General features: G+C 48.2%; 1 protein-coding gene across 1 annotated transcript in view; it reads left to right on the forward strand.

Moving 5' to 3' along the window:
* Positions 1–23,379, forward strand: part of itga10 (integrin subunit alpha 10) — a 52,863-nt gene that overhangs the window by 16,820 nt on the left and 12,664 nt on the right. Inside the window, exons 7-19 of the mRNA XM_031891464.1 lie at positions 726–874; positions 1,876–2,026; positions 2,119–2,284; positions 16,908–16,981; positions 17,307–17,451; positions 17,764–17,912; positions 17,998–18,141; positions 19,593–19,796; positions 19,900–20,030; positions 20,608–20,774; positions 21,456–21,598; positions 21,736–21,846; positions 22,547–22,632. Of these exons, the coding sequence (XP_031747324.1) occupies positions 726–874; positions 1,876–2,026; positions 2,119–2,284; positions 16,908–16,981; positions 17,307–17,451; positions 17,764–17,912; positions 17,998–18,141; positions 19,593–19,796; positions 19,900–20,030; positions 20,608–20,774; positions 21,456–21,598; positions 21,736–21,846; positions 22,547–22,632 (1,820 nt within the window). The remainder of the gene's footprint in view (positions 1–725; positions 875–1,875; positions 2,027–2,118; positions 2,285–16,907; positions 16,982–17,306; positions 17,452–17,763; positions 17,913–17,997; positions 18,142–19,592; positions 19,797–19,899; positions 20,031–20,607; positions 20,775–21,455; positions 21,599–21,735; positions 21,847–22,546; positions 22,633–23,379) is intronic.

Below are 23,379 nucleotides of genomic sequence, written 5' to 3' on the forward strand. Positions count from 1 at the left end.
GTACAGAGCTCTGATTCTCTGTACTTCCTGCTCCTGGGCTGCTCTCTTTCCCATGGTCAGACAGGAACCTCCCCCTGGGTAAGTGAATCCAATCTCCCCCAGTACTTACCCAGACACAGAGCTCTGATTCTCTGTACTTCCTGCTCCTGGGCTGCTCTCTTTCCCATGGTCAGACAGGAACCTCCCCCTGGGTAAGTGAATCCAATCTCCCCCAGTACTTACCCAGGTACAGAGCTCTGATTCTCTGTACTTCCTGCTCCTGGGCTGCTCTCTTTCCCATGGTCAGGCAGGAACCCCCCCTGGGTAAGTGAATCCAATCTCCCCCCAGTACTTACCCAGGTACAGAGCTCTGATTCTCTGTACTTCCTGCTCCTGGGCTGCTCTCTTTCCCATGGTCAGGCAGGAACCCCCCCTGGGTAAGTGAATCCAATCTCCCCCCAGTACTTACCCAGGTACAGAGCTCTGATTCTCTGTACTTCCTGCTCCTGGGCTGCTCTCTTTCCCATGGTCAGACAGGAACCTCCCCCTGGGTAAGTGAATCCAATCTCCCCCCAGTACTTACCCAGGTACAGAGCTCTGATTCTCTGTACTTCCTGCTCCTGGGCTGCTCTCTTTCCCATGGTCAGGCAGGAACCTCCCCCTGGGTGAGTGAATCCAATAACAGACTGGCTTATTCCTTTGCCTTCTCATTATCTCCATTGTTGATCACTTCCTTCCCTTGCCAGGTGGGGGTGCTCCAGTACGGAGAAGTGGCAGTACACGAGTGGTCCCTCAAAGATTACAGCACCTCTCAGGAAGTGATGAAGGCCGCCAAGAACATCAGTCGGCAGGAAGGGCGGGAGACAAGGACGGCATTTGCCATCCATGAGGCCTGGTAGGTACTTCATATAGTTGTTATATATATTGTGTGTGTAAGGTTTAATGATAATAACTACCCAAGTGCCCTTCCATCTATGCTGTAAACATGGACTGCTCTCTTTCCTATGGGCAGTGAGGACCCACCCCAGGTTAGTAAACAGTCTCCTGTAGTAATTATTGCAGTTATAGCACTCTCATTCTCTGTAATTCCTTTTTCTGGGCTGCTCTCTTTCCCATGGTCAGGCAGGAACCTCCCCCTGGGTAAGTGAATCCAATCTCCCCCCAGTACTTACCCAGGTACAGAGCTCTGATTCTCTGTACTTCCTGCTCCTGGGCTGCTCTCTTTCCCATGGTCAGGCAGGAACCTCCCCCTGGGTAAGTGAATCCAATCTCCCCCCAGTACTTACCCAGGTACAGAGCTCTGATTCTCTGTACTTCCTGCTCCTGGGCTGCTCTCTTTCCCATGGTCAGACAGGAACCTCCCCCTGGGTAAGTGAATCCAATCTCCCCCCAGTACTTACCCAGGTACAGAGCTCTGATTCTCTGTACTTCTTGTTCCTGGGCTGCTCTCTTTCCCATGGTCAGGCAGGAACCTCCCCCTGGGTAAGTGAATCCAATCTCCCCCCAGTACTTACCCAGGTACAGAGCTCTGATTCTCTGTACTTCCTGCTCCTGGGCTGCTCTCTTTCCCATGGTCAGACAGGAACCTCCCCCTGGGTAAGTGAATCCAATCTCCCCCCAGTACTTACCCAGGTACAGAGCTCTGATTCTCTGTACTTCCTGCTCCTGGGCTGCTCTCTTTCCCATGGTCAGACAGGAACCTCCCCCTGGGTAAGTGAATCCAATCTCCCCCCAGTACTTACCCAGGTACAGAGCTCTGATTCTGTGTACTTCCTGCTCCTGGGCTGCTCTCTTTCCCATGGTCAGACAGGAACCTCCCCCTGGGTGAGTCACAACCTTTTGCTTTATAAATAATCAATATTTTATTATTATGTGACATTTGATCTCACTTTACAGCAGTGAGGCGTTTAGCCAGGAGAGGGGCGGGAGAGAGGGGGCAAGTCGACTCCTCATTGTTGTAACTGACGGTGAGTCCCACGATGGGGATGAACTCCCGGAGGCACTGGCTGAATGTGAGAAGAGGGCCATCACGCGTTACGCCATAGCGGTCAGTCTCTAGCCGTCCCAGAAGTCTCAGGGGGGGGTCTCACCCAGTCGTCGCATCGGTCTGACATCTTGTTCTTCTCTCTTCATTCCCAGGTGTTGGGTCACTACACGAGGCGCCAGCAGGACCCCGATTCTTTTATCAATGAGATTAAGTACATCGCCAGCGACCCGGACGAGAAGTATTTCTTTAATGTCACCGACGAGGCGGCTCTGAATGATATCGTGGATGCCCTTGGGGATCGGATCTTCATCTTGGAAGGTGCCAGTTCCATGTATAATACCCCAGAACCCACAGCAGGATAAATACAGTGCCAATTCCATGTATAATACCCCAGAACCCACAGCAGGATAAATACAGTGCCAATTCCATGTATAATACCCCAGAACCCACAGCAGGATAAATACAGTGCCAATTCCATGTATAATACCCCAGAACCCACAGCAGATAAATACAGTGCCAATTCCATGTATAATACCCCAGAACCCACAGCAGGATAAATACAGTGCCAATTCCATGTATAATACCCCAGAACCCACAGCGGGATAAATACAGTGCCAATTCCATGTATAATACCCCAGAACCCACAGCAGGATAAATACAGTGCCAATTCCATGTATAATACCCCAGAACCCACAGCAGATAAATACAGTGCCAATTCCATGTATAATACCCCAGAACCCACAGCGGGATAAATACAGTGCCAATTCCATGTATAATACCCCAGAACCCACAGCAGGATAAATACAGTGCCAATTCCATGTATAATACCCCAGAACCCACAGCAGGATAAATACAGTGCCAATTCCATGTATAATACCCCAGAACCCACAGCAGGATAAATACAGTGCCAATTCCATGTATAATACCCCAGAACCCACAGCAGATAAATACAGTGCCAATTCCATGTATAATACCCCAGAACCCACAGCAGGATAAATACAGTGCCAATTCCATGTATAATACCCCAGAACCCACAGCGGGATAAATACAGTGCCAATTCCATGTATAATACCCCAGAACCCACAGCAGGATAAATACAGTGCCAATTCCATGTATAATATCCCAGAACCCACAGCGGGATAAATACAGTGCCAATTCCATGTATAATACCCCAGAACCCACAGCGGGATAAATACAGTGCCAATTCCATGTATAATACCCCAGAACCCACAGCAGGATAAATACAGTGCCAATTCCATGTATAATACCCCAGAACCCACAGCAGGATAAATACAGGGCCAATTCCATGTATAATACCCCAGAACCCACAGCAGGATAAATACAGTGCCAATTCCATGTATAATACCCCAGAACCCACAGCGGGATAAATACAGTGCCAATTCCATGTATAATACCCCAGAACCCACAGCGGGATAAATACAGTGCCAATTCCATGTATAATACCCCAGAACCCACAGCAGATAAATACAGTGCCAATTCCATGTATAATACCCCAGAACCCACAGCAGATAAATACAGTGCCAATTCCATGTATAATACCCCAGAACCCACAGCGGGATAAATACAGTGCCAATTCCATGTATAATACCCCAGAACCCACAGCAGGATAAATACAGTGCCAATTTCCATGTATAATACCCCAGAACCCACAGCAGGATAAATACAGTGCCAATTCCATGTATAATACCCCAGAACCCACAGCAGATAAATACAGTGCCAATTCCATGTATAATACCCCAGAACCCACAGCGGGATAAATACAGTGCCAATTCCATGTATAATACCCCAGAACCCACAGCAGATAAATACAGTGCCAATTCCATGTATAATACCCCAGAACCCACAGCAGGATAAATACAGTGCCAATTCCATGTATAATACCCCAGAACCCACAGCAGGATAAATACAGTGCCAATTCCATGTATAATACCCCAGAACCCACAGCAGGATAAATACAGTGCCAATTCCATGTATAATACCCCAGAACCCACAGCAGGATAAATACAGTGCCAATTCCATGTATAATACCCCAGAACCCACAGCAGGATAAATACAGTGCCAATTCCGTGTATAATACCCCAGAACCCACAGCGGGATAAATACAGTGCCAATTCCGTGTATAATACCCCAGAACCCACAGCAGATAAATGCAGTGCCAATTCTGTGTATAATACCCCAGAACCCACAGCAGTATACATACAATGCCAATTCCATGTATAATACCCCAGAACCCACAGCGGGATAGATACAGTGCCAATTCCATGTATAATACCCCAGAACCCACAGCAGGATAAATACAGTGCCAATTCCATGTATAATACCCCAGAACCCACAGCAGGATAAATACAGTGCCAATTCCATGTATAATACCCCAGAACACACAGCAGATAAATACAGTGCCAATTCCATGCATAATACCCCAGAACCCACAGCAGGATAAATACAGTGCCAATTCCATGTATAATACCCCAGAACCCACAGCAGATAAATACAGTGCCAATTCCATGTATAATACCCCAGAACCCACAGCGGGATAAATACAGTGCCAATTCCATGTATAATACCCCAGAACCCACAGCAGGATAAATACAGTGCCAATTCCATGTATAATACCCCAGAACCCACAACAGGATAAATACAGTGCCAATTCCATGTATAATACCCCAGAACCCACAGCAGGATAAATACAGTGCCAATTCCATGTATAATACCCCAGAACCCACAGCAGGATAAATACAGTGCCAATTCCATGTATAATACCCCAGAACCCACAGCAGGATAAATACAGTGCCAATTCCATGTATAATACCCCAGAACCCACAGCAGATAAATACAGTGCCAATTCCATGTATAATACCCCAGAACCCACAGCAGATAAATACAGTGCCAATTCCATGTATAATACCCCAGAACCCACAGCAGATAAATACAGTGCCAATTCCATGTATAATACCCCAGAACCCACAGCAGGATAAATACAGTGCCAATTCCATGTATAATACCCCAGAACCCACAGCAGATAAATACAGTGCCAATTCCATGTATAATACCCCAGAACCCACAGCAGATAAATACAGTGCCAATTCCATGTATAATACCCCAGAACCCACAGCAGATAAATACAGTGCCAATTCCATATATAATACCCCAGAACCCACAGCGGGATAAATACAGTGCCAATTCTATGTATAATACCCCAGAACCCACAGCAGATAAATACAGTGCCAATTCCATGTATAATACCCCAGAACCCACAGCAGGATAAATACAGTGCCAATTCCATGTATAATACCCCAGAACCCACAGCAGATAAATACAGTGCTAATTCAATGTATAATACCCCAGAACCCACAGCAGATAAATACAGTGCCAATTCCATGTATAATACCCCAGAACCCACAGCAGGATAAATACAGTGCCAATTCCATGTATAATACCCCAGAACCCACAGCGGGATAAATACAGTGCCAATTCCATGTATAATACCCCAGAACCCACAGCGGGATAAATACAGTGCCAATTCCATGTATAATACCCCAGAACCCACAGCAGGAAGTAGGAGGAGGAGCTTGAACACTGTGTGCTGCTGCTGAGTGTTTGGGCCTGCTTTACCCTACTGAACCACCAGATGTCCTCCCGCAGCCCAGGCCTGATGCTTCGGTCTGGGCTTGCTCTGTCAGGCCAGCCCCAGGCTTCATCAAGATCTAGGCCTGGTGGTTTGGCTGCTAAGAGCCAGAGTGAGTATGAAGCAGAGGGCCAGGAAAAACAACTTTATGGCCCAGCAGATGATGTTGCTGCGGATTTACCTGCACTGAAGCCAGGAGATCAGGGCTTCCAGATTAACATGGCTGCCTGTATCAGGGCTTACAAGAAGAAAAAGGCTGAGAGTGAGTCCCTTAAAGCCCAAATAAAGAAAAAGAAGGGGGAGTGCAGCAAGTTGACCAGCAGTGCCAGACCCAGAAAGAAGCAGGAGATTGCTGCCCTGCAGGAGAAGCTGGAGGAGCTGGAGGCAGAAGTATCTCTCCTGGGGCAGAGGATTGGGCCTGTGAGGGAGGCCTTTGACAACCAGGACAAGTTTAAGGAGAGGGAGGAGAGGAGGCAGAGGGACAAGGACCTGCTGAAAATGAAACACCGCTCCATATCTGTATCATCCGGTGATGAGAGTGCAGCCCCCTCCTCCAGGTACAGTGTCTCCCTGGGCCCCAATCCCTCTCCTTCCCAGAGTCCTGTGGCCCCCTCTGGCTCCCCTGGGCTACTCACTGAAATAAAGGCCCTGGAGTCTCCCACCCTGAGGCCACAGAAGTTGGTTTTCTCAGCGGATGAGATTGAGGACATTGATCCTAAAGAGAAAGTTAAAGCAAGAAAAAGTGTAAAAGCCAAAGAAACCTCATTGTTTGTATTTGCAGAGGAGGATTTCCCTGTATTACTGGCTCCTGCTACTCAGGGGGCCCCCCCAGGTAAGCCTGTTACCTCTGTTACTGTGGGTGCCCTGTCTGCCTCTGCCCCCCGGGCACCTTGTTCCCTGGCCTCTGGCAGCCCCCCCTGTGTGTCTGGGATGGAAACTGGGAAATGTGTCTCTAAACCATCTTACCTTGCTGAGAGCTCTGGGAAAGGCATCATTGCATGTACTGTTATTCCTTCTGTGCTGTCACATCCAGCCCTGTATACACAGGTGCCTACAACTCCCAGCATCCCCTCTAGTCCCACTGACACTGGGAAAAGCAAGACTGTTGGTTTTTGCGGGAAAATTAAGCCAGGTAAATCTTTGCCTACATCTCCCATGATCCCCTCTGGTTCCTTTGAGGCTACCGAGAACTCTGCCATATGCCCCCCAGGCATCATTGCATGTACTGTTATTCCTTCTGTGCTGTCACATCCAGCCATGTATACAGAGGTGCCTACAACTCCCAGCATCCCCTCTAGTCCTACTGACACTGGGAAAAGCAAGACTGTTAGTTTTGGCGGGAAAATTAAGCCAGGTGAATTTTTGCCTACATCTCCCATGATCCCCTCTGATTCCTTTGAGGCTACTGAGAACTCTGCCATTTGCACCCATAACAACATTCCACGTACTGTTGTTCCTTCTGTGCTGTCACATCAGGATGCAGCCCAGTATACAAAGGTGCCTACAACTCCCATCATCCCCTCTGAGGCGGTTAACCCAGCAGGGACTGTATTTGACCAGTTTGAGGATGCAGTTGACATCAGGGAGGTTTCTGGTAGAAAGGAAGCTTGTTTTTCATCAGTGCCTACAACTCCCATCATCCTCTCCTGTTCTGTTATAAAGACAGTGGAAGGTCAGTTTGAGGATGCCGCTGACATCAGGGGAGAAGAGGTCTCTGACAGGAAAGTGTCTTCATCTCCCATCATCATCTCCAGTCCAGCTGCAGGGACAGTGAGCCGTCGGTCTGAGGGTGTCATTAGCACTGTGGAAGGAGAACTCTGTGACAGGCAGCTCCGGAATATACTGACTACAACTCCCATGATTCCCTGTGGTGTATCGGATTTGGTTGCAATTCAGAAAGACACTGAAACCAGGGGTAGAGGGACTGTTAAAAATACTTTTACAAAAAAATCTGTTACCTTGGTGGGTTCTGGGGAGGTTGTGGGTAAAGCACCTCCTAATGTCAATCCTACTGCTTTGTCTCTTTCCCCTGAGCAGGGCCACAGGTCTGTCCTTTACCCCCAGGTTATAATCATCAAAGCCAAGCAACCTCCAGCCAATGAGGGGGCTCCAAAGGCTCCTGTTAATGTTGTATCTGTGGCTGATGGCAGTGCTGTAAGATCTGTGGGGGGTATGGCAGTGCCTGTACCCGAGGTGCCCGGTATATCTGTGCCCAACACTGTGCCTGTAAGATCTGTGGGGCTGAATCCTGTGGGAGGTATGGCTGCTGGTGTGGGTGAGCCTGTGCCCGAGGTGCCTGCTGAGCCTGGTGTATCTGTGCCCAACACTGTGCCTGTAAGATCTGTGGGGCTGAATCCTGTGGGGGGTATGGCTGTGCCTGTATCAGAGGTGCCCGGTATATCTGTGCCCAACACTGTGCCTGTAAGATCTGTGGGGGGTATGGCAGTGACTGTACCCGAGGTGCCCGGTATATCTGTGCCCAACACTGTGCCTGTAAGATCTGTGGGGGGTATGGCAGTAACTGTACCCGAGGTGCCCGGTATATCTGTGCCCAACACTGTGCCTGTAAGATCTGTGGGGCTGAATCCTGTGGGGGGAATGGCTGCTGGTGTGGGTGAGCCTGTGCCCGAGGTGCCTGCTGAGCCTGGTATAACTGTGCCCAACACTGTGCCCGTGAATGCTGTGAGTGGGTGTGTGGGGGATTCTATGGTGAGAGAAAGACTGACTCCTGGCACTAGTCAGAGATCCTTTGCCAGTGTAACATCTACTGGTAGTTTTTCATCAAGGGGTCCTGTAAATTCCTCTGTAAGAACAGCTGCAGGGGGTCCCCCAGCACTTCCTGGTCCACTTGCTGGCCCGGGTCCATCCTCTAGTGGTGGGGGTATGGGGGGTTACTCATCGGATGCCGCCAGGCGCAAAAACGCAGTAAAGCTGCAATGGATAAGTGAGGGCCCCCCGCCTGGGAGGGACACTGTTATAGATAGGGTGTTGGAACTGGGGTTTGTGGCAGAGGATTTTCATATGTTTGTTCACAACACTGTTTTCAGAGATTATACCATCAGCTTTGTGAGGCTACAGGACCTTGACACCTTCTGGGCCAATTACAGGAAGGCTGAGGCGGAGGGTAAATGGGTCGGCTTTAAAACCATTGTGGTCTCCAGACCGGGGCATTGTGAAGGTCACCATACTTGTGGACAATGAGTCCATTCCCCCTGCAGACCTGAGGGTTTGGCTTAAGAGGTACGGGGAGGTGTTAGGAGGAGTACAGAAAGACCTGGATGGAAGGGGTATTTGGTCAGGGGGTTGGCACGTCCGGTTCCGCCTACGTACCGTAGGGAATGTCACACAACACATCCCCAGCTCTGCTTACATTGGTAAAGACAGAGTTTACTGTTTCTACCCAGGCCAGCCCAGGCAGTGCTGGAAATGTGGCTCATCCAGGCACTTCAGTATGGACTGTGACAAGCTGAAGTGTGCCTTGTGCCTTGGCTTTGGGCATATGGCTAAAGGATGCCCCAAAAGTATCAGGTGCAATCTTTGCGGAGAACTTGGCCACGCATACAGTAAGTGCCCTATGTCGTGGCAAAGTATTGAGGATGAGTTTCTTGAAGAGATGGGTCATCCTGATTATGCCACCCCCCCAGCTCAGCAGGCTCCTGTCAGAACTATAACTACCACTCCATCTGTACCCCAGGGTACTACAGGGCCTCCCATGTGTAGGTCAACTCAGTCAGCCAATGTTGTAAGTCTTTTGGCTGCTTCCTCTACCCCTTGCCCATCCCTCCCTCATCCTCTCTCCATCACCAATCATCTTCTTCCCACCCATCCCCTCCCCCTCGCCAGTCTTCTTCCCACACATCCCTTCCCCCTCGCCAGTCTTCTTCCCACCCATCCCTTCTTCCTCGCCAGTCTTCTTCCCACCCATCCCTTCTTCCTCGCCAGTCTTCTTCCCACCCATCTCTTCCTCCTCGCCAGTCTTCTTCCCACCCATCCCTTCCCCCTCGCCAGTCTTCTTCCCACCTATCCCTTCCTCCTCGCCAGTCTTCTTCCCACCCATCCCTTCCCCCTCGCCAGTCTTCTTCCCACCCATCCCTTCCTCCTCGCCAGTCTTCTTCCCACCCATCCCTTCCTCCTCGCCAGTCTTCTTCCCTTCGCCCATCTTCCCCCCCTCGTCCTTCCTCTCCTCTTCACCCATCTTCCCCCCCTTGTCCTTCCTCTCCTCTTCACCCATCTTCCCCCCCTCGTCCTTCCTCTCCTCTTCACCCATCTTCCCCCCCTCGTCCTTCCTCTCCTCTTCACCCATCTTCCCCCCCTCGTCCTTCCTCTCCTCTTTACCCATCCTCACCCTCTCGCTCTACTCGAAGTGTTCAGAGGGAAGAGGGCTGGTCTAAGGTGGGTAAGTCTAAGAAGGATAAGAAAAGGAGGGGTAAAATGAAGCTTGGAATGACCGAGGGGAAGAGTAATGCTGTGCCCCTTGCGGAGAACAGGTTTGGGCCTTTATGTTGGGCTGACCAAGTGGAGTTAGAGGAGGAGGAGGAGCGGTTGGCTAATGAGCTTGGGGAGGATTCCCATGATGACAATAGTTCTTCTTCCTCTGACCTCGAGGACATTCCTGTTGAGGAAGCAGAAAGGTTTCTCTTTGGGCTCTCAGCTAAGCGGGAGGGTTCTGATGATGACAGAAGGACAAAGAGGCAGGCGAAAGCCTCCAGAATTTAATCACTCTGTAATGGCTGTCCCCCCTCCAATTCGCTTTGCGACCATTAATGTCGCGAGTGTGAGGTCTGTAAGTGCAAGAGAATCGGCCTATTTTTTGTTCTCCCGAATTGAGGCAGAAGTTTTATTTTTGCAGGAGACCAGGCTATGTCATCTGGCCGATATACATAAAGCTAAAAAAGAATGGAGTCACGGTCCCTCCTATTGGTCTCTTGCGGCCGAGCCTTACAGTGGAGTGGCGGTCCTTTTTAAGACCGATAGGGTAACAATCAAACGGGTGATTGAAGTAGAGATGGGTCGTTGCATGGTCCTTGACGTCCTGCTGAACGGGCAAGATCTTCGCCTGATTAATATTTATGGTCCTCAGTCAAACGGGGCGAGGAAGGACCTGTTTAGCAGGATTAAGCCCTTTCTTTTTACAGCCCAGTTGGTAGTTTTTGGCGGTGATTTTAACACCGTGACTAGGCGTATGGACAGGGGAAGTGCCGCAGGCCGACTGGGCTCTGATACTCCTTTCCTAAATAGCATAGTCAGAGAGGCCGGTCTTGTGGATGTGCACATTCGCCACTACCCAGACCGCACGGGGTTCACCTTCTATAGAGGTATATGTAGGAGTAGGATAGACAGGTTTTTTGTTAAAGAGGACTCTGTAACATCGCCCCCCGAGGTGATGGCTGTGGAGTTTTCTGATCACTGTATGTTGTTGGTTTCCCTGAATGTCTCTCAGACCCCTCAGAGGGGTAAGGGTTTATGGCGCTTAAATTCGGCCCTCCTGGGGGAGGAGTGGGTAAAACAGTCTTTCAGGGACTTTTTTCAGGACCAGGAATCTTTAATAGATGTCTGCAGCAGTAAGGTTGAGTGGTGGGAGATGGTCAAAAGAAGGATCGCAGGACTCTTTCGAGGCCTAGCAAACAAAATACAAATTGATAAATATCGTGCCTATCTTGCCCTCAGGAGGAAGCTTGACAGACTGGTGTCTGATGGCGGTGATCGTGGGGAGATCACCAGAGTTAAGGCTCTGATGAAGGAGTATCAGTATGACAGGTACTCTTCCCTGGTTCTGGAAAGGGATTATGGGCCTTACCACTCACCTGACCCTTACCAGAACTGTAGGGAAGCAGCTTCCCGCAAGTTTGTACATGGCTTGCGAAATGAGGCCGGGGTGCTTGAGACTTCGGTTCCAGGCATCCTAGGCGTTGTTGAAAACTATTATACTGGACTCTTGAAGGAACAAGAACTCAGCCCGGCTAGAATGTCTTCCTTCCTGGACGAGACTCCTATTCAGAAAGATAATGACATTCCTTTTGATGATTTGGTGGGTGAGATTGAGGTTGATGAAGTCATGACGGCCATTGATAGCCTAAACCTTAAAAAGTCACCAGGGCCTGACGGTCTTACGGCCGAGTTTTATAAAGAGTTTCGCGACGTCTTGGCACCTTGTCTCACGGAGATTTTTAATAGCTCCCTGGCCGAGGGTTTACTCCCTCCCTCCATGAGACACTCAGCCTTAATCTTGCTCTCCAAGGGTTTGGATCAGTCCAGAATTGAGAACTGGCGCCCCATAGCCCTTCTCAATGTGGACAGGAAAATTCTGGCAAAAGTGTTGTTTAATCGTCTCTTTCCTCTAGCGGAAAGATTACTTTCTCCCTCACAGCACTGCTCCGTGAAAGGCCGGAGCACCTTTTCTGCCGTCCTTGGCATCCGGGAGGCTTTGGAGCGGTGCAGGGCCTGTGAATGGGGGAAGTACCTGCTGGCGTTGGACCAGTCTAAGGCCTTTGATAGAATCAACCACAAATATCTCTGGTTGCTCCTTCACAGATACGGTCTCCCGGGGAGGTTTATTAATTGGCTTAAAGTTTTATATCGAAGGGCCGAAAGCTTCCCTCTTGTGAATGGCTGGTCTGGCGCGTCCTTTTGGGTCTCTTCTGGGGTCAGGCAAGGGTGCCCCTTGAGCTCTCTGCTGTATGTCTTCGCCATAGATCCGTTTATTAGGCGGCTTGATGGTGATGCTTTGGCAGGAGTTCCCCTGGCACCTGGGAAGGCCTTGAGGGTCGCTGCCTATGCCGACGATGTCACGGTCATTGTGTCCAGTGGGGAGGAGGCAGATGCTGTGGCATTGATTGTGCAGGACTATTCAGAAGCTTCGGGTTCATTGATTAACAGGAACAAGTGTGAAGCTTTCTGGATGGGGAAGGGAAATCCTGCCTTTGATCTTCCGGATGTCTTCCCTGTGGCCCAATCCAGAATTAAAATCCTTGGAATTGAATTTGGCCAGGGCGATTATGCCATCCCAAATTGGGAGCAAAAGTTGGAAACGGCATCTGCGTTGGTCAACCGATGGAAAGGGTTAAAGTATACCTTAAGGCAGAGGGTTGATTTGATCAAGACTTATCTGGTCCCAATTTTTCTTTACGTCAGCTATGTGTGCCTTTTGCCTCAGTCTTTCTATGGCAGGATTTGTTGTCTGTTTTTCCTACTTTTGTGGGGAAACAAAATGAACCTCATCAAGAGGAATGTCACCTACCTGCAAAGGAAGGAAGGGGGCCTTAACATGCTAAACCCCATTGTGTTCTTTGTGAACAATTTTATTAAGTACAACTTCAGCAACCTCCTTCTGGAGAAGCCTCCTTTGTGGGCAGATATCTTCAGGATTTGGGTCTCTCCTTTTCTTGGGGAATGGATGAATGGCGGCTTGGTAAAGAGTATGCGAATCCGGCACGGCCCTGTCCCGCCTTATGTTGCAGGGGTTCTGAAAGCTATGCGGCGATGGTGCATTACTGTGGGTGAAGTCAAGTCCTCTACTAGGAAGGAGATCGATAGGAGGGTCTTGAGATCCTACTTTTATGCACCATTGGCCCTGAAAGATTGCCCAGACGAAGTAATGAGAGTAGGGCTCTCCTTAGTGAACTCTCCCAGGATTCCATCCAAGTTCAGGGATATCGCCTGGCGCTCCTTCCATGGGAAACTTTATGTTAGTGGGAACGTGAAGCACAAGTGCACCGATGACCGTGACTGTCCACGGGAGGAATGCTCTGGGAAGGTGGAGACCATGGACCACTTCCTGCTTCATTGTCCCTTTAACATTGAAGTATACAAAGAAGTGTCTAATGCCTTGGGCATTCCCTGCCTCTCTGGTTTAGATTACCAGGAGTGGGCCTACGGGGCATTCAGGTGTCACCAGGGTTTTGATTTGAGCACACTTTTTCTAGTTAGTTCTGTCGTCCGCTTTTACACTTGGAATGCACGGTGTCAGGTTCCCATTAGGCACAAAGTTCTCCCCTGTTCAGAGGTGGTGGGTTCCATACTGGGTGAGCTTTGGAAGATTCGCTCTTTTGAGAGGCAGAGGATGGATGCGGCACGGTGGGCGTCTTTATGGCGCGGGTTTTGTTTTCGGCCTCCTTGAAACCCTTTATCCACTTGGCCCTTTCTGATTGGCCTCTCTGGTGTGGGGCTGGTCTCTCCCACTCCCTTTAGATTTTTTTAATTCCTGAGAGATTTTTTATGATTGGGCTCGTGCTGTTTTAGGTGAGTAACCTGCGTCTTTGTCTTTCTGTCCTTAGGGTTGGGGTAGGTTTTTGTTTTGAGAGGAAATACTCGGAATTGTATACATGTAAATATATGCTAAGTTTTAACTTCTGTTTATATTTATGGAATTTGTTTTATTTTAAACAGAATATTTGTTTTGTTTTTGTAATTATTTTGTTTGTTATTAAGTTGCTTGTTTTCAATAAAAAATTAGCAGGATAAATACAGTGCCAATTCCATGTATAATACCCCAGAACCCACAGCAGGATAAATACAGTGCCAATTCCATGTATAATACCCCAGAACCCACAGCGGGATAAATACAGTGCCAATTCCATGTATAATACCCCAGAACCCACAGCGGGATAAATACAGTGCCAATTCCATGTATAATACCCCAGAACCCACAGCAGGATAAATACAGTGCCAATTCCATGTATAATACCCCAGAACCCACAGCAGGATAAATACAGTGCCAATTCCATGTATAATACCCCAGAACACACAGCAGATAAATACAGTGCCAATTCCATGCATAATACCCCAGAACCCACAGCAGGATAAATACAGTGCCAATTCCATGTATAATACCCCAGAACCCACAGCAGATAAATACAGTGCCAATTCCATGTATAATACCCCAGAACCCACAGCGGGATAAATACAGTGCCAATTCCATGTATAATACCCCAGAACCCACAGCAGGATAAATACAGTGCCAATTCCATGTATAATACCCCAGAACCCACAACAGGATAAATACAGTGCCAATTCCATGTATAATACCCCAGAACCCACAGCAGGATAAATACAGTGCCAATTCCATGTATAATACCCCAGAACCCACAGCAGGATAAATACAGTGCCAATTCCATGTATAATACCCCAGAACCCACAGCAGATAAATACAGTGCCAATTCCATGTATAATACCCCAGAACCCACAGCAGATAAATACAGTGCCAATTCCATGTATAATACCCCAGAACCCACAGCAGATAAATACAGTGCCAATTCCATGTATAATACCCCAGAACCCACAGCAGATAAATACAGTGCCAATTCCATGTATAATACCCCAGAACCCACAGCAGATAAATACAGTGCCAATTCCATATATAATACCCCAGAACCCACAGCGGGATAAATACAGTGCCAATTCTATGTATAATACCCCAGAACCCACAGCAGATAAATACAGTGCCAATTCCATGTATAATACCCCAGAACCCACAGCAGGATAAATACAGTGCCAATTCCATGTATAATACCCCAGAACCCACAGCAGATAAATACAGTGCTAATTCAATGTATAATACCCCAGAACCCACAGCAGATAAATACAGTGCCAATTCCATGTATAATACCCCAGAACCCACAGCAGGATAAATACAGTGCCAATTCCATGTATAATACCCCAGAACCCACAGCGGGATAAATACAGTGCCAATTCCATGTATAATACCCCAGAACCCACAGCGGGATAAATACAGTGCCAATTCCATGTATAATACCCCAGAACCCACAGCAGGATAAATACAGTGCCAATTCCATGTATAATACCCCAGAACCCACAGCAGGATAAATACAGTGCCAATTCCATGTATAATACCCCAGAACCCACAGCGGGATAAATACAGTGCCAATTCCATGTATAATACCCCAGAACCCACAGCGGGATAAATACAGTGCCAATTCCATGTATAATACCCCAGAACCCACAGCAGATAAATACAGTGCCAATTCCATGTATAATACCCCAGAACACACAGCAGGATAAATACAGTGCCAATTCCATGTATAATACCCCAGAACCCACAGTGGGATAAATACAGTGCCAATTCCATGTATAATACCCCAGAACCCACAGCAGGATAAATACAGTGCCAATTCCATGTATAATACCCCAGAACCCACAGCAGATAAATACAGTGCCAATTCCATGTATAATACCCCAGAACCCACAGCGGGATAAATACAGTGCCAATTCCATGTATAATACCCCAGAACCCACAGCAGGATAAATACAGTGCCAATTCCATGTATAATACCCCAGAACCCACAGCAGGATAAATACAGTGCCAATTCCATGTATAATACCCCAGAACCCACAGCAGATAAATACAGTGCCAATTCCATGTATAATACCCCAGAACCCACAGCAGGATAAATACAGTGCCAATTCCATGTATAATACCCCAGAACCCACAGCGGGATAAATACAGTGCCAATTCCATGTATAATACCCCAGAACCCACAGCGGGATAAATACAGGGCCAATTCCATGTATCATACCCCAGAACCCACAGCGGGATAAATACAGGGCCAATTCCATGTATCATACAGTACATACATTTGGGGGGGTGGGTTTAGGGGGCCACAAGGTACGGAATGTTCCGCTGCTGCAGAATTTACCTATTAAGGAGACATTACATTTATTCAGCTCATTTCACATCGGAGAATAAACACAGACAGGGTTCATGTCCGGCTGCCAATAACAAGTACATTTTTCCCCCGTCCCCGCCCCTTTAAATACCTCCGGCCAAGCTTGGCCAATCAAGGACAGTCACAACAGCATGGGAAAAGGTGCTGAGGGAGCGGAATGTTGTTTTGGCGAATGGAATTGCACAACTGCACCTGATCAGCCCCCCCCCCCAGCCCCATAAATGGCTTCATTCTTCCCCAGAACCTCCCCCCTCCCCCGTTCCGCTCGCAGCGACCCCTAATCGGAAACGTTTGTGCAACGTCACTAATTGGGGGGGGAATATAAATATATTTAGACAGCGACACACGGGATCCATTAGGCAAATGGATTAACCCAAAGCGTATGCTCCCGGGGTGCTTGGGAAACCGCCTCGCTGTTGGGTCCCATTTGCGTCAATGTGGTTCTGGTTCTGATTCCGTGGGGCTGAAATACGGACCAGACCCCATTCCCATAGGAAAATAAAACAATTGTAATTATTTTTTGGTAACGAAAACCTTTGGAAATGAATAAAAAACTTTTTATTAGTGATTTCATGATCCTATAGGCCCCTCCCCTTTCGCTGTTTCCCCGCAGGGACCCACGGCTTCAACGAGAGTTCCTTCGAGCTGGAAATGTCGCAGGCCGGGTTTTCCATTCATCCACTAGAGGTGAGGGGACAGGGGCTCAGGTATTATTAATTATATATAAGCTAGGGGCGGAGCCAAAATCAGGATTCGGCTCTCCTTATCCAATTGGATCCAAGTCATGTTTCAAATTACAGTCTGCATTTACTCTATAGGTGCATCCCTATTGCATGTTACATTTCTTTTGAGAAACATTTTTTAATTGGTTGCTATGCGTTACTAGGGTAGAAGTGGAGATTTGCCCACTGTTAGTTCTCTCCCCGTGTGAATTCAGTTCATAGGGATTCATAACTCCCATTGTTTGTGTTCTCGTTTCGTAATTCACCTCTCTACTTGCCCTTTGCCAAAGGACGGCCTCCTGTTTGGGATGGTGGGAGCCTATGACTGGGATGGGGCGGTGCTTAAGGAGTCCAGCCATGGAAGAGTCCTGCCCCCGAGGTCTGCATTTCAGAAGGAGTTCCCCGTGAAGATGAAGAACCACGCCGCCTACCTGGGTAATGCCAATCTCTTGTACAAAATGGTGGCCCCAAGGTTCAAGCCCCTCCTCCCGATGAAAATATGTTGGGTCGTAATGAAAACCCTGAGGCACAACACAAAACTGCCCACAGAAGGGCATTACCAATGATATTCATGCCCCTAGACCTACCTGTATGTGTGTATATGTTGTATTCTCTGCATGGAGCCTTCCTTGTGTTCTCCTGAGTGTCAGCTCTGCAGCCGAGCGGTGTTAAAGCAATTTATTGTACCACATTGTTGATTGAAAGTCGACAATGTTTGTGATTAAGGCTTTGGATTTTCAACCCCAGGTTACACGGTGTCTTCCATCACTCTGCGCAGTGGGAGGAGCCTATATGTCGCCGGGGCCCCAAGGTTTAAACACAAGGGCAAAGTTATCCTGTTTGAGATGCCCTGGAACGGAGGTTTATCCATTTCCCAAGCACTGGTGGGGGAGCAGGTAGGTACCATGTGGGGAAAGGGGCCCTTTTTAATAACGAGCACCGTGATAGGTTGTTTAACAGCGAGATATTTTTATTGCCCAGATTGGCTCCTACTTTGGCAGTGAGGTTTGTCCTGTGGATGTGAATGGAGACGGGGCCACGGACGTCCTGCTCGTGGCTGCACCCATGTTCCTGGGACCCCAGAACAAAGAATCAGGGCGTGTATATATGTACAGGGTGGGGCAGGTAAGACACCCCCCCCCCACTGTAGCACATTGGCTTAGACTGACCAATGGTCAGCGCCTTAGCTTCCTAATATAATACCTAATATATAGGGGCAGAGACAGGGGAAAATGTTGGAAGGGTTACTGCCTGCCCTGCTCTCATTTCCCTACAGAAATAGGGGTTGGTAGCACTAGGTAGGTACCTAATATATAGGGGCAGAGACAGGGGAAAGTGTTGGAAGGGTTACTGCCTGCCCTGCTCTCATTTCCCTACAGAAATAGGGGTTGGTAGCACTAGGTAGGTACCTAATATATAGGGGCAGAGACAGAGGAAAGTGTTGGAAGGGTTACTGCCTGCCCTGCTCTCATTCCCTACAGAAATAGGGGTTGGTAGCACTAGGTAGGTACCTAATATATAGGGGCAGAGACAGGGGAAAGTGTTGGAAGGGTTACTGCCTGCCCTGCTCTCATTTCCCTACAGAAATAGGGGTTGGTAGCACTAGGTAGGTACCTAATATATAGGGGCAGAGACAGGGGAAAGTGTTGGAAGGGTTACTGCCTGTCCTGCTCTCATTTCCCTACAGAAATAGGGGTTGGTAGCACTAGGTAGGTACCTAATATATAGGGGCAGAGACAGGGGAAAGTGTTGGAAGGGTTACTGCCTGCCCTGCTCTCATTTCCCTACAGAAATAGGGGTTGGTAGCACTAGGTAGGTACCTACTATATAGGGGCAGAGACAGGGGAAAGTGTTGGAAGGGTTACTGCCTGCCCTGCGCTCATTTCCCTACAGAAATAGGGGTTGGTAGCACTAGGTAGGTACCTAATATATAGGGGCAGAGACAGGGGAAAGTGTTGGAAGGGTTACTGCCTGCCCTGCTCTCATTTCCCTACAGAAATAGGGGTTGGTAGCACTAGGTAGGTACCTAATATATAGGGGCAGAGACAGGGGAAAGTGTTGGAAGGGTTACTGCCTGCCCTGCTCTCATTTCCCTACAGAAATAGGGGTTGGTAGCACTAGGTAGGTACCTAATATATAGGGGCAGAGACAGGGGAAAGTGTTGGAAGGGTTACTGCCTGCTCTGCTCTCATTTCCCTACAGAAATAGGGGTTGGTAGCACTAGGTAGGTACCTAATATATAGGGGCAGAGACAGGGGAAAGTGTTGGAAGGGTTACTGCCTGCCCTGCTCTCATTTCCCTACAGAAATAGGGGTTGGTAGCACTAGGTAGGTACCTAATATATAGGGGCAGAGACAGGGGAAAGTGTTGGAAGGGTTACTGCCTGCCCTGCTCTCATTTCCCTACAGAAATAGGGGTTGGTAGCACTAGGTAGGTACCTAATATATAGGGGCAGAGACAGGGGAAAGTGTTGGAAGGGTTACTGCCTGCCCTGCTCTCATTTCCCTACAGAAATAGGGGTTGGTAGCACTAGGTAGGTACCTAATATATAGATAAGTACCTTTTGCTTTTGGCAGATGTACCTGAGCCACAATGGGACCCTCCAGCCGGACCGCCGGGCGCAAGATTCCCGCTTCGGGTATGCGATGGCCTCTGCCCTCGATCTAAACCATGATGGGTTCAATGACGTGGTGGTGGGAGCGCCTTTGGAAGACAACCACATGGGGGCAGTATATATTTATCATGGGTATCGGAGCACTATCCTGCCCACCTACAAACAGGTATGTGAATGGGGACCCTGTTCTTAAATACAACCCCCCACCCCCCAAACAGGTGGAGTTCTATTAGGTTAATGGAAATGTTTCTTTGCCCCACCCCCTGTAGAGAATAGACTCCGCCTCCCTCCAGCCGGGGCTGCGCTACTTTGGCCGCAGTGTGAGCGCAAAGATGGACCTTGATGGGGACGGACTGGTGGATGTGACCGTTGGGAGCCAGGGGGCCGCCGTCATGTTGAGGTACCGAGACACTAAAGCTGGAGGGATATAAGCAGCTTTGCAGTTGGTCTTTGTTTGGCAATACCATAAATACAGAGAGTCAAGCTGAAGGCAGCAGAAGGTTTCTCATTGGATCATCCCCTTGCATTAATTAAACACATAGGTGGAGCAACACAGGTTTATGTCCTGCCTTTTAAAGGGGAAGTTCACCGTTAAACTGTTCTTACATGGAAGCTGCACGTAATCGTAACGTTAATGAGCCCCGAAACAAGTTGAAAATTCCAAACCGGGGCCAAAACTATTTATTTAATTAACAAAACATTAAACGAAGAAAATCTACAAACCGCCTGGGAATGTAATTGGCTTAATTGCCTAAAATAGTCGCATTCCTGCCGCCGCCGCCACATGTGCCGGGTCCCGGGTCCCTCTGCGGTGGCGCCTGGAATCCAGGGAATTGCCTTCCCCAGGGGTCACGTTAAACTGTAATTACCCCTCCTCTCCCCTTCTGCCTCTAACCAGCAGCGTTAACCCCTTCGCTACCAGCGGGGTGTGCAAAGCCCCTCTGGCAGCGAACGGGTTAATTCTGTTTCTTGCGCAGGTCCAGGAGTATTGTCCGAGTTAATGCCTCCCTGAACGTTGTGCCCCCCTCCATTAATATGATCCACAAGAACTGCCGGCGCCACGACAAGGAGTCCGTCTGTCTCAACGTCACCCTCTGCTTCTCCGTCACCTCCAGGTCCCCCGGCAACTGGGACAGCCGCTTTGGTCAGCCATTTCTCTGCTTGTTATTACCTTATATAAGGGGAGGGGTCACGATATATAAATATATAAGGGGGGGGGCAGTAATGAAATAGAGAAAGTACAGGGAAGAGCGACTAAGCTGATAAAGGGAATGGCTCAGTTATGGGGAAAGGCTGGCCCAGTTGGGATTGGTTACACTGGGGAGGGGGCAGTTAAGGGGGGGGGTCACTATATATAAATATATAAGGGGGGGGCAGTAATGAAATAGAGAAAGTACAGGGAAGAGCGACTAAGCTGATAAAGGGAATGGGCTCAGTTATGGGGAAAGGCTGGCCCAGTTGGGATTGGTTACACTGGGGAGGGGGCAGTTAAGGGGGGGGGTCACTATATATAAATATATAAGGGGGGGCAGTAATGAAATAGAGAAAGTACAGGGAAGAGCGACTAAGCTGATAAAGGGAATGGGCTCAGTTATGGGGAAAGGCTGGCCCAGTTGGGATTGGTTACACTGGGGGGGGGGGGGCAGTTAAGGGGGGGTCACTATATATAAATATATAAGGGGGGGCAGTAATGAAATAGAGAAAGTACAGGGAAGAGCGACTAAGCTGATAAAGGGAATGGGCTCAGTTATGGGGAAAGGCTGGCCCAGTTGGGATTGGTTACACTGGGGAAGGGGCCGTACTCACCGGGTTCTCCTACTCCCAGGGCTACACTATAACATCTCCTTGGATGACAGGAAGATCACCCCACGGGCTGTGTTTGATGAAAATTCCCAGAAGGCTTTGGCAAAGCGCATCCGAGTGAGCGTGGGGAAGGTTACCTGCATGAACCTCGGCTTCCATGTTACTGTGAGTCGGGAGGGTCATGGACCAAGAGGTCGATGTTGATGACAATCAACCTAACAATCATGTGACTTTCCCATGACTTGCAACTCTTGTCCTATCTAGAATTCTGATCTATTTTGCTTTATTTGCCCCCTTTTTAGGAAACAGTTGACTATCTGAGGCCGGTTGGGGTCCTCTTGCGGTTTAACCTGAGTGATTCCGAGTCCAGCCCTGTGCTAGACGATAGGTGCCCCTCATCTCTCAAAAGGCTGGTGAGTACTGAGATATGCAATGTAGAGTCATCTAGAACTCAACTAAAATATATCTAGTACTTTGGCATTGGCATGAAATATGCATTGTAGAGTCATCTAGAACTCAACTAAAATATATCTAGTACTTTGGCATTGGCATGAAATATGCAATGTAGAGTCATCTAGAACTCAACTAAAATATATCGAGAACTTTGGCATCGGCATGAGATATGCAATGTAGAGTTATCTAGAACTTAACTAAAATATATCTAGAACTTTGGCATTGGCATGAGATATGCAATGTAGAGTCATCTAGACCTCAACTAAAATATATCTAGAACTTTGGCATTGGCATGAGATATGCAATGCAGAGTCATCTAGACCTCAACTAAAATATATCTAGAACTTTGGCATTGGCATGCGATATGCAATGCAGAGTCATCTAGAAATCAACTAAAATATATCTAGAACTTTGGCATTGGCATGAGATATGCAATGTAGAGTCATCTAGAACTCAACTAAAATATATGTAGAACTTTGGCATTGGCATGAGATATGCAATGTAGAGTAATCTAGACCTCAACTAAAATATATCTAGAACATTGGCATTGGCATGGTAAGTATGGATATCCCTAACTGGGGGGGGGGTATAACATCAACTCCATCTCTAGATCACATGTAGGAACGCAAATCCTGACATCTCCACCCACGTCCATTTCAGGTTCCATTCTTTAAAGACTGTGGCGAGGATGACGAGTGCATAACAGATCTAGTTCTCCAGGCGCGTATGGACATCAATGGCTCTAGGTATTTAAGAACTTCTTAATTGCCCCCCCCCCTTCATTTATTGGGGTTAGTAGCCGAGGTTGAAAAAAGATACAATTCCATCCAAAAAGCCTAAGTGACTTCCCCTTTCAAAAAGTAGCGCTGAGAAGAGACAGTAGGGCAGAAATGTGAGACTAACGAGAGCGGCCACAGATTGGGAGCAGATTATTTTCCAAGCAGTTAATTCAATCCAATTGCAGAATGGTTTTTCTCATCCATTGTCTCAGTCTTGTCTCCTTCCCATGGGGCTTCAAATACTTCTATCCAGACGGTCTAATTATTTTCATGTCTAAATATGTATTTCATTGATCCCCATTATGTAATGTTCCGTGTTGGATCCCATCCTGTGGCTTTTTGTAGCAGGGGTGGTACTTGTCAAAGAGCTATAGGCTTGAGATGAGTTGGGGTTCCACCAGATGCTGCTCTGGTTAACCCCTCTTCTTCAGAAGGTCCCTAGAGTGATGATTGGGTTCCTGATGGTGGCTTTCCTTAGGTGGACAGTATGGTGGGACTAAAGACTCCTCAAACCCCTGTCCTCCTTCTCATATATAAGCAAAGCAGACAGTAGGTTGTACTTCCTGGGGCATTTTTAAATAAATATGGAGGACTAGCCAAGTCATGGTGGCCCCTGATGTTCTACAGCAGAATTTTCCTACAATGTTGTTGGGATTCTGATTGTGGATTTCCTTAGGTGGGCACTATGGTGGGACTAGAGCCTCCTCAAACCCC

This window comes from Xenopus tropicalis, chromosome 8 (assembly GCF_000004195.4).
Source record: "Xenopus tropicalis strain Nigerian chromosome 8, UCB_Xtro_10.0, whole genome shotgun sequence".
In the NCBI taxonomy this organism is placed as follows: domain Eukaryota; kingdom Metazoa; phylum Chordata; class Amphibia; order Anura; family Pipidae; genus Xenopus; species Xenopus tropicalis.